General features: G+C 39.1%; 1 protein-coding gene across 1 annotated transcript; it reads left to right on the top strand.

The window, feature by feature from the left end:
* Positions 1–91: 91 nt before the first annotated feature.
* On the top strand, positions 92–14,552 carry naglu (N-acetylglucosaminidase, alpha). The gene is made up of 6 exons (XM_054763366.1): positions 92–591; positions 2,420–2,567; positions 3,056–3,202; positions 3,503–3,588; positions 6,992–7,248; positions 10,279–14,552. Exons 1-6 carry the CDS (start codon positions 179–181, stop codon positions 11,493–11,495), a joined length of 2,268 nt encoding a protein of 755 aa, XP_054619341.1. The 5' UTR covers positions 92–178; the 3' UTR covers positions 11,496–14,552.
* The last annotated feature ends 644 nt before the right edge of the window (positions 14,553–15,196 follow it).

Below are 15,196 nucleotides of genomic sequence, written 5' to 3'. Positions count from 1 at the left end.
TAAGTAGGAAGAGTTTGCTCATTCTGATTGGGTAACTAGTTATAAAACGAAAACGAGGGCTTCTCCTGATTGGCTAAAAGGTCCTGAAGAACGCAACGCTTCCTGGTCAACTACAAATGGAACATTCGTGTTGTTTTAAACCTGAGCTGCGGTGGGAAACCTGTCAAAAGGGGTCGAAATGTTGCTCAGAAGTGATTGCAGCTTGGCTGTGGTGGTCCTGCTTTGCCTGTGTGCAACTGCGACATGTACATTTTCCACTTTGGACCACCTCAAGCCGCAAACCAGCGACAAGACGCAGGGCAGAGCTGTGATCGAGTTGCTGAGACGCCTGCTCGGAAACAGATCAACGGAGTTCATCGTCATCGTGAACAGGAACATTTCCAACGATAGCCTGGATGTGTGCGAGCTCAGGTCGACCAAAAACAACAAGATAGTCGCCACCGGTAACACCGGGGTGTCAGTGGCCTCAGGGATTTACAACTACTTGAAATACTTTTGTAACTGTCACGTTTCCTGGTCCGGTGACCAACTGGCTCTACCTCGTCCTCTACCTAAACTGTCCGGTGTCCTCCGCATCAATACTCAGCACAGGTCAGTGACCCCCGGTGTCTGCACACTGACGCGTGGGAATTGTATGGTATGACATAGAGCAACATGATTATTAGACAGTGCTTTACCAAAAATATTAGTTTTTTTTAATTTTGAAGTATAACTGAGCAATATTTTAGTCATCTTCCTCCTTGGTATAAACCAGGGGCGTCCAAACTGCGGCCCGGGCGCCATTTGTGACTGTTTTTTGTTTTTTTTTTTTAAATTGGCCTGCGACACATTATAAAAATATAATTTAACAAGAAAACTATTTTTTTTTAAATGAAGAAGAGCAAAAATAGAAAAATCTGCAGTATTTTTGCAAGAATAAAGTCAATTTAACAAGAAAAAGTCATAACTTTACATGAATAATGCCATGAGGAAACATAGTGTCATTTGAATAGCATAAAGTTGAAATTTTAAAATTATTATTTTTTAAAAAGTCACATTATTATGAGAAACAACAAAACAAAAAGTTGTAATTTTTTGAAAATTTGGTTGGGAAAAGTAATTACGTTTCAAAAGTAAAGTCAAAATATAGGAATAAAGTCATAATATTGCGAGAAGAAAACTGACAAGAAGAAAGTTGAAATAGTTGGAAAATAAAAAAAAAAATCAGAAACAGAAAAAAAGAGCTGTGGTTTTACAAGAATAAAGATAAAATATTCAACATTCATTCAATACCAAAGACGTAATTATACGTTTTTATAAAACCGAACGCCTTATGTATACGTCTTTTAAGTTTGTTTTTTGTTTGTTTGTTTGTTTAGAGCAATTTTAAGCAATAAAAACTGCATTTGATAAGAGCTCGGCAGAGATCATTTTCATGTAAAAACACTAGCTACAGGAAGGAAGAAGTGGAAGAGCGTGGAGGTTACACATTGTAGGGAAATTTTAACATGTGCACACACACACACACAGGTCCTAATTTTATGACAATAAAAGATGAAATATTATATATAAAGAACTTCAAACAAACAACTTTATGTAAAAAAATCCGAACCATGCCTTTTAAAATGGCCCTTGCATCCTTTCATTTTTCGGTATGTGGGGAAAAGGTTTGAGCATTGCTGGTATATACTCATTGCAAAGTTTTATTCCAGTGAAGTTAAGGTGTGTGTTTTTGAAGTGCGGGAGAAAACCGGAGTACTCTGAGCAATTCCAAACAAGCATGGGGAGAGCATGCCAAGTCCGGACATCAGCCATTTGTACAGTTTCAGTTCATGTCCCGTGTGTTCTTAAACTACTGGGGTGGCAACATCTGAGGAGTCTTAGCCCCGCCTGTTGCATCTCAGCCATCAACTCCATGAGCGCTCGACAAATGGAGCATTGTAACACATGATATTTCATTGTTTACTGGGGGCACGATGAACACTTGCGGTGGCTAGGTCCTTTTATTGGAGCATTTCTCTCAATTAACTGTTGTGAATTAGACCCGCATCACCTCACCCCAGTTATGCCATGTGCGCAGACTGAAAAAGCCATGTGAAGCATGGCGAAGCGTGGCGCCCTTTCCCATGACTATATAATAAGTCTAGGAGTTGGGTAACAAATCCAAAACACAGCAGTGTTTCCCCTACCATTATATTAGCCCAACAGCACCCCCCTGCCTACCAAGAAGGTCAAGTAAATTTCATTTTATTTCCTATACAGCGCCAGATGATTTTCATACCATACGCGAGCATCACAGTTGGTTACGCTGCATGTGCGCACGTGTTGGTGTGGATGTTTGCACAAACACACACAAACACCAGCCCTCCTTGCCGTCATTTAACACTCATTCCGACTTGCAGTATATACTGTATCAGCCGACGTGTGGTCTTGTGTCCAGGTTCCGCTACTACCAGAATGTATGCACTGTAAGCTATTCCTCGGTGTGGTGGGACTGGCCAAGATGGGAAAGAGAGATTGACTGGATGGCGCTTAATGGAATCAATCTTCCACTGGCTTTCACTGGCCAAGAGGCGCTGTGGCAAGAGGTAGGAGCAGAAAGCATTGTGTCTCACTGAAATGTACCACTCTCGGCACCGTTGGGGCTAAAATATGTGTACAGACGATCATACTTTGGTATTAAGGTCATGGTTCAGTTCATTTTTGGTAAAGTAAGGGTACGAAATATAAGCCATAAAACGACTTGACCAATAAATACAATTCTTGAATAAAAAAAAATAATAATATAATACATACTGATATCAAGACATGAAACCTGCTTACAATGGATGAAAGGTTCCAGCTAAGACCCTGCACAGAACCGTCAAGCTCCAGGGTAGAGGGACCTGAGCTTGAAGGAGATACTGTGGGCGATACTGTGAGAAAATGATTAGGATTATTTTTGGCAGTGTGATTGCGACTATTACCTTGTTGAACCTGTCATCTTTGTAAGCAAATGTCCAATATAAACGATTCACTAACGTGTACCTGTTTTTTTAAAGTTGTTATTATTAATGATTTATTTTTATTTTTTTAGGTTTACCGTGCCCTTGGTTTAAACCAGTCAGAAATTGAAGAGTTCTTCTCCGGACCAGCGTTTCTTGCATGGAACCGCATGGGAAACATGTTCAAGTTTGGGGGGCCTCTGCCGCAGTCCTGGCATGTGAACCAGCTTTACCTCCAAGTACTGTCACCTACATACAATTATTCAACACTCTTTTCAAAGTTAGCATAAAGGGGCTACTCCAAATAGTGCACTGAAAGGGGGTTGGTTTAATTTTCCTTCCAGTTACTACCCATGCACAACCTTTTACGAGTATTGGAACACTATACAGCAAGCAAGGCCAATTCCTTTTGCAGTAATTTTACTGAAGACTGAAACCACTTGGGTTTGACTTCAAAAGGCGAAGACCTCAACATTTGAGCTTTTATCTCCAGTAATTAATTACCGTACCACAAATGTAACAAATCTTTCTTTTGACAGTTTAAAATTTTGGAGCGAATGAGATCTTTTGGCATGATTCCAGTGCTGCCAGCCTTCTCTGGGAACATCCCCAAGGGAATTTTAAGGTAAACAAAAATGTGGATGCATGGTCTACAAAGGTAAATAACCGCTGGGTGATGGTTGGCTGTTTATGACTATGTCATCACTGAATGCATGGTCTACAAAGGTAAATAACCGCTGGGTGATGGTTGGCTGTTTATGACTATGTCATCACTGAATGCATGGTCTACAAAGGTAAATAACCGCTGGGTGATGGTTGGTTGTTTACGACTATGTCATCACTGGTATTACCTGGGATTGTCACTGGTGTATCACTGGCTGTGTTGTGCAATAGTACATATTTTTTGCCTACCGGTACATTAACTCATTCAATCCCAGCCATTTTTCCAAAGACAACCTCTTCGGTAGCGAAGACTATTTTGACCGATACTGTGTTCTATGAGGAAAAGGCTTCTTGAGACGTCATCTGTACTTCTGTGTAGAAGGTGTCGGACGTTTCGCTCCTCATCCGAAGAGCTTCGTCAGCAAACTAATAAGTGCTGGTAGCTTAGGCCTTAAATACAGTAAGAGTGGGCGGAATTGGTGTGCCAACACCCTCCTCCTATTGGTTCGTTACACTAAGCCTGGGCGGAGCAGTGGTATAATCCTATCCTGTTATTCACACCTACGATAAAAGGGAAGTGTCGCTCCCTGAATTGGGTATGAACGACTCTGATACTGGCTTGTTAGCATCTATTGTTCTGGCTCGGCCCTGCCTTCACCTCATTTGCAAGACTAAGAGCTGTGGGTTTTGGTCTCAGTAACCTGCTGAACACAGGGTCCAAATTAAACCTCAAACCACCATTCCGATTCAATGATGGGTTCTGTTGTTTGACAAAAATAGCTTCCTTTACTCCTCTTTCAAACCATCTGTTTTCTTTGGCCAAAATCTTTACCTCGCTGTCCTGAAAAGAGTGATTGGTAGCTTTCAGGTGTAGATGTACTGCTGATTGAGGACCACTAGCATTGTCCCTGCGATGTTGATAAAGCCTTTTTTGGAGCATTTGCTTAGTTTCCCCAATTTAGTGCTCTTTGCATTCCTCATCTTTACAGTGGATGGAATAGACCACATTGCTCTGTTTCTGGTTTGGAGCCTTGTCTTTAGGATGCACTAATTTTTGTCTCAGGGTATTTACTGGTTTGAAATAGGTAGGAATTTTGTGTTGCCATAAGATCCTCTGGAGTTTTTCGGAGACCCCCGCTACATAAGGGACTACCACTCCTCTCCTTTTTGCTTCTGTGGGCTTTTGGGTTTCTTTCATGGAACCTACCAACAGAAAGATTAGACTCCTGTCTTTCATCAGAAACAAAAAGTTTGTTTCGACCTTTTTCCGTTCTTAAGTAATCAGCAGTAGAACATAAGTAAGTTTCAGGAAAATATCAGTTCCCGACTAAAAAGTTTTTGAAATTCTTTACTTGAATATTACACAAAATATCAAATTATTATTATTTTTTATTATTGATTGCCAGGTGCTTTGTCAATACTGACGGGAGATGAGCAATCTTCAAAATAATAGCTCCAGGCAAGTCATTGCTTGGCAAAATAAACATCATTTACATTGAATGACTCGCGCTTATCTCGCTTTTGTTATTTCCTGATCGGAGGCGTGACACGTGTGACGTAACGACATGGCTCCCCAGAACAGTTGAAAATGAATCTGCTGTAGAGCCTGTTGACAGCCAACACTGGTTCAACTCCATCTCTGAACTAAACCTGCACCAGCACCAAAGTTAGCTGCAGTGGAAAAGGGGTATTCTTGTCCGCCCGCCACTCAGCTCCCCTAGAGAACTCATTTATAGCAACACACACGAGCATGAGTCGTATTTATGTCTCAAATGGATTATTTTCTGCCATTATGTCTACTATATTGAGTAGTGTAAATGTGATTATGGGGTGTTATTTCATGTCTAGAGGGCTCTAATAATGTTAATTCATATTTAGAAGGTCGTAAACAGGTTTACTGTGCTCTATGAAAATATTTCATTTTTTCAGTAAGGAATCCTACTTTACGGAAATTCACTTATCACGGCCGGGTCTGAGATTATTAATTATATTATTATTACTGCACTTGTTAATACTTCTAATTAACGCCCAGTCCTCTTTGCAGTTTTGGTGAATAAATGGCCCGGTTGTAATTGGAGCATTTCTGGTATTACGTCATTGTAATTTCATAAAGCATGTGACTATTTCAGTATAATGCATTCTGGTGACATCCCAATCATAGGACACAAGTCCAAAATACTTAACTCATTCAATACCAAAGATGCATTGATAGGTGTTTTACGTTTTTTGCGCGATAGGCAAAAAGAGGTGATGACGCAACTACACACTAAAAGATGTCACTTTTAGAGCAATTTTAAGCCATAAGAACGGCCACAAGGTGGCAGAAGTGCAATTGATAAGGGCTCTGCATGGATCTGTTGCATGTATAAACACACTCAACAGCAAGGAGGAAGTGGAAGCGCATGGAGGAGTGTAGCGTGCAGAAGGTTGCGCATCGTAGAGAAATTTGAACGCATGCACACACACTCGCGTGCACACAGTTTAGTGACAAAGGTGAAAAGCAAAAAAATTGCCAAAGTGAAAGTTATGCTTGAAATGTATCTTTTCACAAAAAGCTGTTTTTCTCCATTTTTTTACTTTTTTTTTTTATCTGGAACTGATCTTTTCCTCAAACTTGCCTACGTTCTACTGCTGATTACTAAAGAACGGAAAAAGTAGACGCAAACTTTTTTTTTTCTGATGAAAGACAAGAGTCTAACCTTTCTTTTGGTAGGTTCCATGTTTACATAGCCATAGAACACAATATTCTGTGTGCCTTGAAAAATCAGTCAAAATCGTCTAAAATGGCCGGTACTAAAGTCATTGTCTTTTGGAAAATGGCTGGGATTGAATGAGTTAAAAATTAAAGATTTAGCAAAAAAATATTGTAGTACATGATTGGATGTTTTTACTTAAGTATTGTGGCAGTCTGTTTTTGTGTTTTGTTTTGCTTTATTAAAAAAAGAAAAGAAAACTAGTCTCTAGGGGGAAAAGGAAAACTGACAGAATGTACATACCGACCGGGCTTTTCATTGGACAGCAACAAATACAAAGACATGAACAGTCCAGAGTTTTATGCGTAAGTGTATTTTAACAGAATGAAACAAAATAGTTTTTATGGGGTTTTGTATTTCTAACTTGTATTTAATGGTTTTCTATGGATTTTTTTTTTTATGATAGAGTATGCATGGATGGATGGATCCTGTTAAATCTGTAATTGATCATCTTTAATCAGCAGGGGATCAAATAATTATTTCCCACAATGTATCCTTTTCATTGTAAAAGTTTTGTTTATATCTTTACCTTTCCTTGTTGTCATGTGTACGTGTAAGTAAGTGTAGTTCTGTTTCCATGGTCGCTTGACTGCAGTGATGTTTACATTACAGGTTGTATCCAGAAGCCAATGTAACACGGTTGGGGCCCTGGGCTCACTTCAACTGCAGTTTCTCATGCTCCTACATCCTGGATCCCCGGGACCCACTTTTCCTCCAGATTGGATCTCTCTATCTGTCCCAGGTGGTGAAGCAATTTGGCACAGACCACATCTACAACACAGACACCTTCAACGAGATGACTCCACCTTCCTCAGACGCTGCCTACCTGTCGGCAGTCAGTCAGTCCGTCTTTGCCTCCATGACTGCAGGTGAGCTTTTCTTTTTTTTTTCATATTGTAAATTGTGTGTATTTTGTGGTTTATCGCGCTTAATTTGTTCCAGACCCGACTGTGATAAGTGAGTTTCCGCAAAGTAGGATTCAATATTAATAAATGGAATATTATCGTAGTTAGAGCACAGAAAACCTGTTTATGACTTTGTAAATACGGTGTTTAACATTATTAGAGGCCTATAGACATGAAATAATAACCCTATAGTCACCTTTACATTCTTATTATCCAATATAATAGACATAATTACAGAAAATAAGACATAGAAAACCTGTTTACGACCTTCTAGATACGTTTCTTAACATTAGAGCCCTCTAGACATGAAATAACACCCCTATAGTCACCTTTACACTCTTATTACCTAATATAGTAGACATAACAAGAGACATACCGTAAAGCCGTGTATACCGTGTACCACTTTTTTTTCCACTGGTAAGAAGCAAAAAATCGGGGTGCGGTTTATACACGATGACAGGTCTGTGACTAGACGCAGAAATTGACAAGAAGCCCATTTGAGAATAGCCGTCTGTGGGTCAGACAGTTGCTTTGACTTTAGCACCCTCTGCTGTACAGTTGCTGAAAATGCTAGTGTATGCAACTAACTTATCTGACGGCTGTCTGTATTTTCACACAGTAAAACGATCTCTATATAGACTGAAGCTAACCTAAGCTTCCAATGTAAAATAGAGTTTATTCAAATTCGAACTGGAGCAATGCAATAAAATAATAATAGAGAAAAAGAGAAGCACTGAAAGATAAGATATCAAAACATCTCTGAAAATTGCAAATTTCTTTATTTTGATTTATTATTATTATTATTAGTATTATTATTATTAATCTGTGCTTAGCCATAATATTAAAGATCTAGATGCCGAAGTTCAGATTTCTCCTGTATTCTTCTTTTTGAAATTGCTTAGTACCTTTACGCATGTTGATTTGAGATGAAAGAGTTGGCAAGCATTTATGAACTAAAAAAAATTTTCCCCCGCTGGGAGCCTGAAAATGGGGGTGCGGTTAATACACGGGGACGGTTTATACACGGTGCTTTACGGTATAAGACAGAAAACCTGTTTATGGCTTTCTAGATAGGGTTTTTAACATTACTAGAGCCATCTAGACATGAAATAACGCCAGTATAGTCACTTTTACACTCATATTACCCAATATAGTAGACATAATAAGAGAAAATGATACATTTTTAACATTATTAGAGCCCTCTAGGCATGAAATAACACCTCTATAGTCACTTGTACACTCTTATTACCCAATATAGTAGACATAATAAGAGAAAAGACATATAAGACATAGAAAATCTGTTTATGACTCTCTAGATTGGGTTTTTAACATTAGAGCCCTCACCAGTATAGTCACTTTTATACTCTTATTACCCAATATAGTAGACATAATAAGAGAAAATGATACATAAGACATAAAAAAAACGGTGTACGACCTTCGGGATATGTTTTTTAACATTATTAGAGCCCTCTAGGCATGAAATAACACCTCTATAGTCACCTGTACACTCTTATTACCCATTATAGTAGACATAATAAGAGAAAAGACATATAAGACATAGAAAACCTGTTTATGACTCTCTAGATAGGGTTTTTGACATGATTAGAGCCCTCACCAGTATCGTCACTTTTATACTCTTATTACCCAATATAGTAGAAATAAGACTGGCTTGTAGGACGAGGGCGGTTATACTGTAGATGAGTCCTTTCACAAAGCACCACAGATTAATTACTAATTACTTCACCAAGTAACAAGCACAGCTGTGTTCATACTGGCCTACTCCTACTCCTACTCCTGGTGTCCAAGCATTTCCCAGCAATGAACACATAGTGAAAAATGAAAGGATGCAAGGGCCACTTTGATATTTTGTAATGCAACAACTTTGCAAAGCGTTTTATTAGTATCAACTTCAGTGTTTATTCTGTTTTCCTAATGTTTTTTTTAATTTAACAAATATTTCAACTTTCTTCTTAAATTATTCTCTTAAATTTAGTTTTGTTAATATTTTGACTTTATTTCCGTAATAAATAACTTTTTCACTAACTTAACTTTGCAAAACCTTTTTTTTTTCCATATTACAACTTTTAATATATTTTTCTTTAATATTTCAACTCTATGCTCTTCTTGTAAAATTGCGCCTTTTTTCCTTATTAAAATACAACTTCTCTTAATATTTGGACTTTATTCTCATAAAATTATAGCTATTTTTAAAATTTTTGCTGTTTTTTTTTTTTATTTTCCAACTATTTTAACTTTGTTAACCTCTCATAATTATGACATTATTCACCTTATATTTTCACTTCATTCTCATAATTTAACTTATTTGGCAACATAATTTCCCAAAAATTACAAACTTATTTGTTGTTTAAAAAATGTCTTTTTCTTTAATATGTCATCTTTATGCTACTAAAATAAAATTCTTGAATAAATAATAATACATTATTAAATAAAATGATAATAAAAATATATATTTTCTGCTCATATTACACTATACTTGTAAAATTACTACTTTTTTCTTGTTAGATTACAACTTTTTTTCTCTCTTTATATTTTGACTATTTTTGTAAAATCACTGCAGATTTTTTCATTTTTGCTGCTGTTTTTTTTTCTTTTTTTCCCAGTTTGTTAAATTTCTATTTTTAGAATGTGCCGAGGGTCGCAAATGGCTCCCCCAGGCCACACCCCTGCTGTACACTGTAACACCTTTCCCAGTGGAAACACAAATCAGGTTACCATTTGTAGCTTAGCCTTTTCAGTTGTGTCTGTACTGAAGATAAACCCCACCTTTTTTGCAAGTTTGAAACTATTTAATTCGTTGTTATTTTCAAGAGAAATAATTGCCCCAGTTTGGGGACCCACAAATGACCTATTGTGTTTCAAAGCTTAGCCCCCATCAAGCCCCCTACTGAGTTCAATATTTGAGCCGAACGGTCCCTTTCTTGTCCCTCTAACATGTGTTTTTTTTTTTTTTGGTTTTTTTTTCCTCCTCCCTAGTTGATCCTCAGGCAATTTGGCTGATGCAGGGATGGTTGTTCTTTAGTGATGCAGCTTTCTGGAAGCCTGCCCAGATTCAGGCCCTACTACACGGGGTGCCCCTTGGACGGATGATCGTGCTAGATTTGTTTGCAGAGACCGAGCCAATTTTCTCCTACACTGAATCTTTCTACGGGCAGCCTTTCATCTGGTGCATGCTGCAAAACTTTGGTGGCAACAGCGGCCTCTTTGGCACAGTGGAGAGTGTCAACTCGGGGCCTTTCAAAGCCTTGCACTTCCCCAACTCCACCATGGTGGGCATCGGTATGACCCCGGAGGGCATTGAGCAGAATCCCGTCATGTATGAGTTAATGAGCGAACTAGCTTGGCGTAAAGAGCCGGTCAACTTGGCGAAGTGGGCGTCTCTGTATGCTGTTCGCCGTTACGGCACGACGCAAGACAGTTTGATTGCAGCATGGAGACTCCTGTTTTCCAGCGTCTACAACTGCACGGTACCGCACTACCGGAATCATAACCACAGCCCGCTGGTGCACAGGCCTTCTCTTCATATGAATACTGACCTTTGGTACGATCCAGAAGACTTGCTCCAAGCCTGGAAACTGATTATGGAGGCTTCGCCTTCTCTCATGTCAAAGGAGACCTTCAGGTATGACCTTGTGGATGTGACTCGGCAGATCTTGCAAGTTCTAACGACATCCTTCTACCTGGACATCACGGATGCCTTTCATAAACAGCAGTTGCCAGAACTGCTAATTACAGGCGGGGTCCTCATCTACGACCTCTTGCCGGAGCTCAACCGTTTGCTTTCTAGCGATCGCAACTTCCTGTTGGGAACATGGCTGGAGCGGGCTAAGTCGTTGGCAATTGATGATGAGGAGGCCCAACTCTACGACATGAACGCCAGGAACCAGCTCACTCTGTGGGGCCCCAGTGGAGAAATCCAGGACTATGCCAGCAAAGAGTGGGGCGGCCTCATGGAGGACTACTACGCTCAGCGATGGGGACTGTTTGTCCAAACACTTGTGGAGTGTCTGGACAGTGGGCAGCCGTTTAGCCAGGACACTTTCAACAAGGCTGTTTTCCAAATAGAGAAGGGATTCATTTACAACGGACGAAAGTATTCCACTAAGCCCCAGGGCGATACGTACGAGATCGCTCGCAGGATCTTCCTAAAGTACTACCCACAGGCCTTCAAAACCTTGAAAAGACTATCATGATTCGCAGAGACTACATTTTAGAAATATGTGTCCGTTGCAAGAACATTGTCAATTCTCTTGGGAATAGGTATCCCAAAATTTCTGATTCAGAAAATCATGTTTTTGTCAATTCAGTCAACTCTTTCTTGGAGTATCTTAAACGCAGAGGCAAAGGAGATCCTTGCGAATATGCTGCCTCATCTGTAGGTATCTGCGGTTTTCATTCAAGACATTTGGAAGAAAGATCATTCATCTTCGGCAGCCTAAGTAGGGAAACCCAGACTTCCCTCTCCCCGGCTACTTCGTCCAGCTCCTCCCGGCGGATCCCGAAGCATTTCCAGGCCAGTTGAGAGACATAGTCTCACCAACGTCTCCTGGGTCTTCCCCGAGGCCTCCTACCGGTCGGCCGCACCCTGAACACCTCCCCAGGGAGGAGTCTCGGAGGCATCCTGACCAGGTGCCCGAGCCACCACATGTGGTTCCTCTCAATGTGGAGGAACAGCGGTTCTACTCCTAGTTTCTCCCAGATGACAGTGCTTCTCTCCTTATTTCTAAAGCAGAGCCCAGCCACCCTGCGGAGAAAACTTTATTAGATAATAATATGACTCTCTCATTTTGACATTTAGGATAACATCAACCGTAAAGATCCTATTCTGTTAGCAAATGCCTAATGTCTGGTGCTTTGGGGATTGGTATGCCCCTTTTCCACTGTGCCAGAACCACTTACTACCAGGTCTTACAAGTATTTCTAGTACCTGGTCAGCCAAGTTTCCAAGCAGGCCGAACCAAGACTCAGGTTAGAAGTGACAAAAACAAACACACATGCTAACATTAGTTTAGCCTGTTGCCTTTTCTTGGGGGCTATCCACACAAACGTTTTCAGGTCAAAGCGGCAAAGTATTTGATCATTTCAACTGCCTGGGAACGGCGTTTTGGGTGGCCTGAAACTGTATTTTTTTTAATTTTTTTTTAACTGTTTCCAGAGTGGGAAAATATGAAAACGCCAGCTTGTCGTTGCCGTGTAGACAGGCAATGCGAGAATGATGACGTCACGTGACCAGAAGTGAGCTTTGACGACAAGCCAACATATGTGAATATTTTGACGGACATGACTCACGTTTAGTCAACATTCTCCTGATATTTTGTTGTCTTACACTCCATAATGACTCGCAGAAGAAGACTACGGATTGACGCGCATTCATTCTATCTTCTTCTATGGTTTGGAGTGTCACGTGGTTCCGTCTGCGTGCCTGTTTACAGCGCCACATGTAGGTGTGCCTTGTGTATTACATCATTTTCACTTGGATTATCTGTTCCCGTCTGGATGCAACTATATACTAATCCGGCACAGTGTGAACGAGACTTTTTTTTTTTAACCCGCCAAAAAAAAAAAAAAAATTCTAAGAACATTCCCGTGTGGACATGGCCTTGGTTCTGGCTTTGGAGACCCCGCCAGACTACTTGCAATTATGGCGTGTGCCATTGAAGTACAGAATAAATGTCATGTACTGTGCGTAAGTTGTTTTAAACTTGTTTTTCAATTAAATGTTTTTTCTGTATCATGGGATACACACTTTCTTTGTTTGCCACTAGCAAAAAGCTTGTGTCCCCCCCCACAAATCATTGTACAAAACAGCGTAGTCTTGGTCACCGGCATTAATTTGTTCCAGAAGGTTCACCTCTAACCAGAGCGGATGTTAACTGAATCAGTTTTTCCCATAAGAAATGATGTAAATCCAATTAATCCGTTCCAAAAAGCCAAAGATGTTAACATAAAACACGTATATAGATATGCATATATATACCGTACGTATAAATGCTGAATGTAAGGGACAAGTGAACATTTAAGGTTACTTTGACCTTCATTGAAGACGTGACTCTTGACGTGATTGAAAACGGGAAGGTGGTGGTGGTGGCTGATCTCGCTGTCACATTGTGTCTATGGAAATATTAACCTTCAATGAAGGTAAAAGTATCATTTAGGCCCATTCAGGACTTTCATTTGTCATTTACATGCATTTGGAATTGTTGTATGCATGTCAAACTGTGTGTTAACATTTTTGAGAGCCAACCGCTGATGACGTCATAGACGGGCGACGTAACGTAGCGACTTCCGGTTGCCATCTTGTTTAGCTAGCTAATACGATGCTAACAAAGAAGGACGTTTTGTGATTTAAAAAAAAAAAAAAAAACAGAACGCAGATGGACTCACGCTGTGTATTAATAACCGGACAAGATATGCGCTGGATTGTTTGCTAACCAGAAAATGTATGTAAACCGGGGCAAAATCGTGGCATCAGTTTTTGATGTTAATTGAAAAAACACGCTAACCGTGGCGGATGCTGACCAAGGTTATAGGTGGGGGTATGTTTTTTTTTTTTATTTTTTTTTTTTTAAACCTTGACACACTGCACAGATCACTTTATTAATACTCCAAAAAATGCAACAATCAGCCAATATTCACATTTTAAACATTCCGATGTTCCCTAATGCTTTTTGTATTACATTTTCATGGTGGACCTATACAGTTAATTCCCAGCTGTGCCTTCTAGAGACAATTCATATATTTATATGTATAAATGATTTCATGTGTACACTTATTGGGAAGTGTTTAGTTTTTCAAATGTTTTCTTGTTAGTTTTAGTAATGTAGCGGACAGATGTTGATTTTTATAAATGTTATTTTTGTATTTGGGATGAAATGTATTTGTTGAACTCAGGCATGTCATCAAAGTCTTAAAGCCTTGTGACTAATACAGTGATTTTATTCTCCACCTGTGTGATGTTCAAGTGCTCTTGAGTTACTAGCGACATCCATGCGTTGCACAGTACAGCTCAACAGGGGATTGCTTGAAAGGATGCAAGGGCCACTTTGATATTGTGTCAAGCGACACATGCAGATATGGGAAAAAGTTATGTATATTTCAAGAAAAAACGGCATCTCAGCTTTGTGATATAGTTGAAAAAGCGTATGATTAGTATCAACTTCAGTCTGTGCTCTTTTTTTTTTAAATTATCCAAATATTTCAACTTTCTTTAGTCTTCATAAATTGTCTTATGTCTTTATTCCCATAGTTTGACGTTATTATCCCATAATAGGACTTTTTCTGCAATTGAAGTTTCCAAAAAATTACAACTTTATTCAGTTCTGTTTTTCATAATATTGTGGCTTTAAAAAAATAAATTCTTGAATATTTTAATCTATGCAACTAAAATGACTTTTTTTTTAATTGCGGCATTTTTCTCAATATTTTGACTTTATTCTCATAAAGTCTTCCCATAATACTTCATCTTTACTCTCATAACTTCACTTTTTCCCCAAGCTAATTTTCCAAAAATTACAAATTTATTAGAGTTGTCAAATGATTAAAAATTTTAATGAAATTAATCACAGTTTTCAAATGAATTAATCATGATTAGTCACCATTTGCAACTATGTGTGAAATATGCCAGTTTTTACCGTATTTTATGAACAAAAATAAATGACAGAACTCAATTAGACTGCATATTTGTATGTATTAACAACTCCAAATGAACTGAAAATATATATCAAGCTAAAAGATACCACACAGGTCTAAAAATGTAGACGCCTTACACCGGTTTCTTCAATAGTAGCAGATCATTTCAATCATACTTCCCGCTTTATTATGAGCAATGAGGAGTTGCGTTCAAAGACACCACGTAATTTAAGATGAGTACACAGCAAATTTCTGCAGTAAGAGT

This window comes from Dunckerocampus dactyliophorus, chromosome 2, assembly GCF_027744805.1.
Source record: "Dunckerocampus dactyliophorus isolate RoL2022-P2 chromosome 2, RoL_Ddac_1.1, whole genome shotgun sequence".
NCBI lineage: Eukaryota > Metazoa > Chordata > Actinopteri > Syngnathiformes > Syngnathidae > Dunckerocampus > Dunckerocampus dactyliophorus.
This window is presented reverse-complemented; position numbering and strand designations above follow the sequence as displayed.

Bases quoted from the DNA above. Each gene is read 5' to 3' on its own strand.
- naglu (XM_054763366.1), top strand. From the start codon at position 179: ATGTTGCTCAGAAGTGATTGCAGCTTGGCTGTGGTGGTCCTGCTTTGC. The intron at 3,203-3,502 runs GTACTGTCACCT...TTCTTTTGACAG, and splicing joins TGAACCAGCTTTACCTCCAA to TTTAAAATTTTGGAGCGAAT. The intron at 3,589-6,991 runs GTAAACAAAAAT...TTTACATTACAG, and splicing joins ATCCCCAAGGGAATTTTAAG to GTTGTATCCAGAAGCCAATG.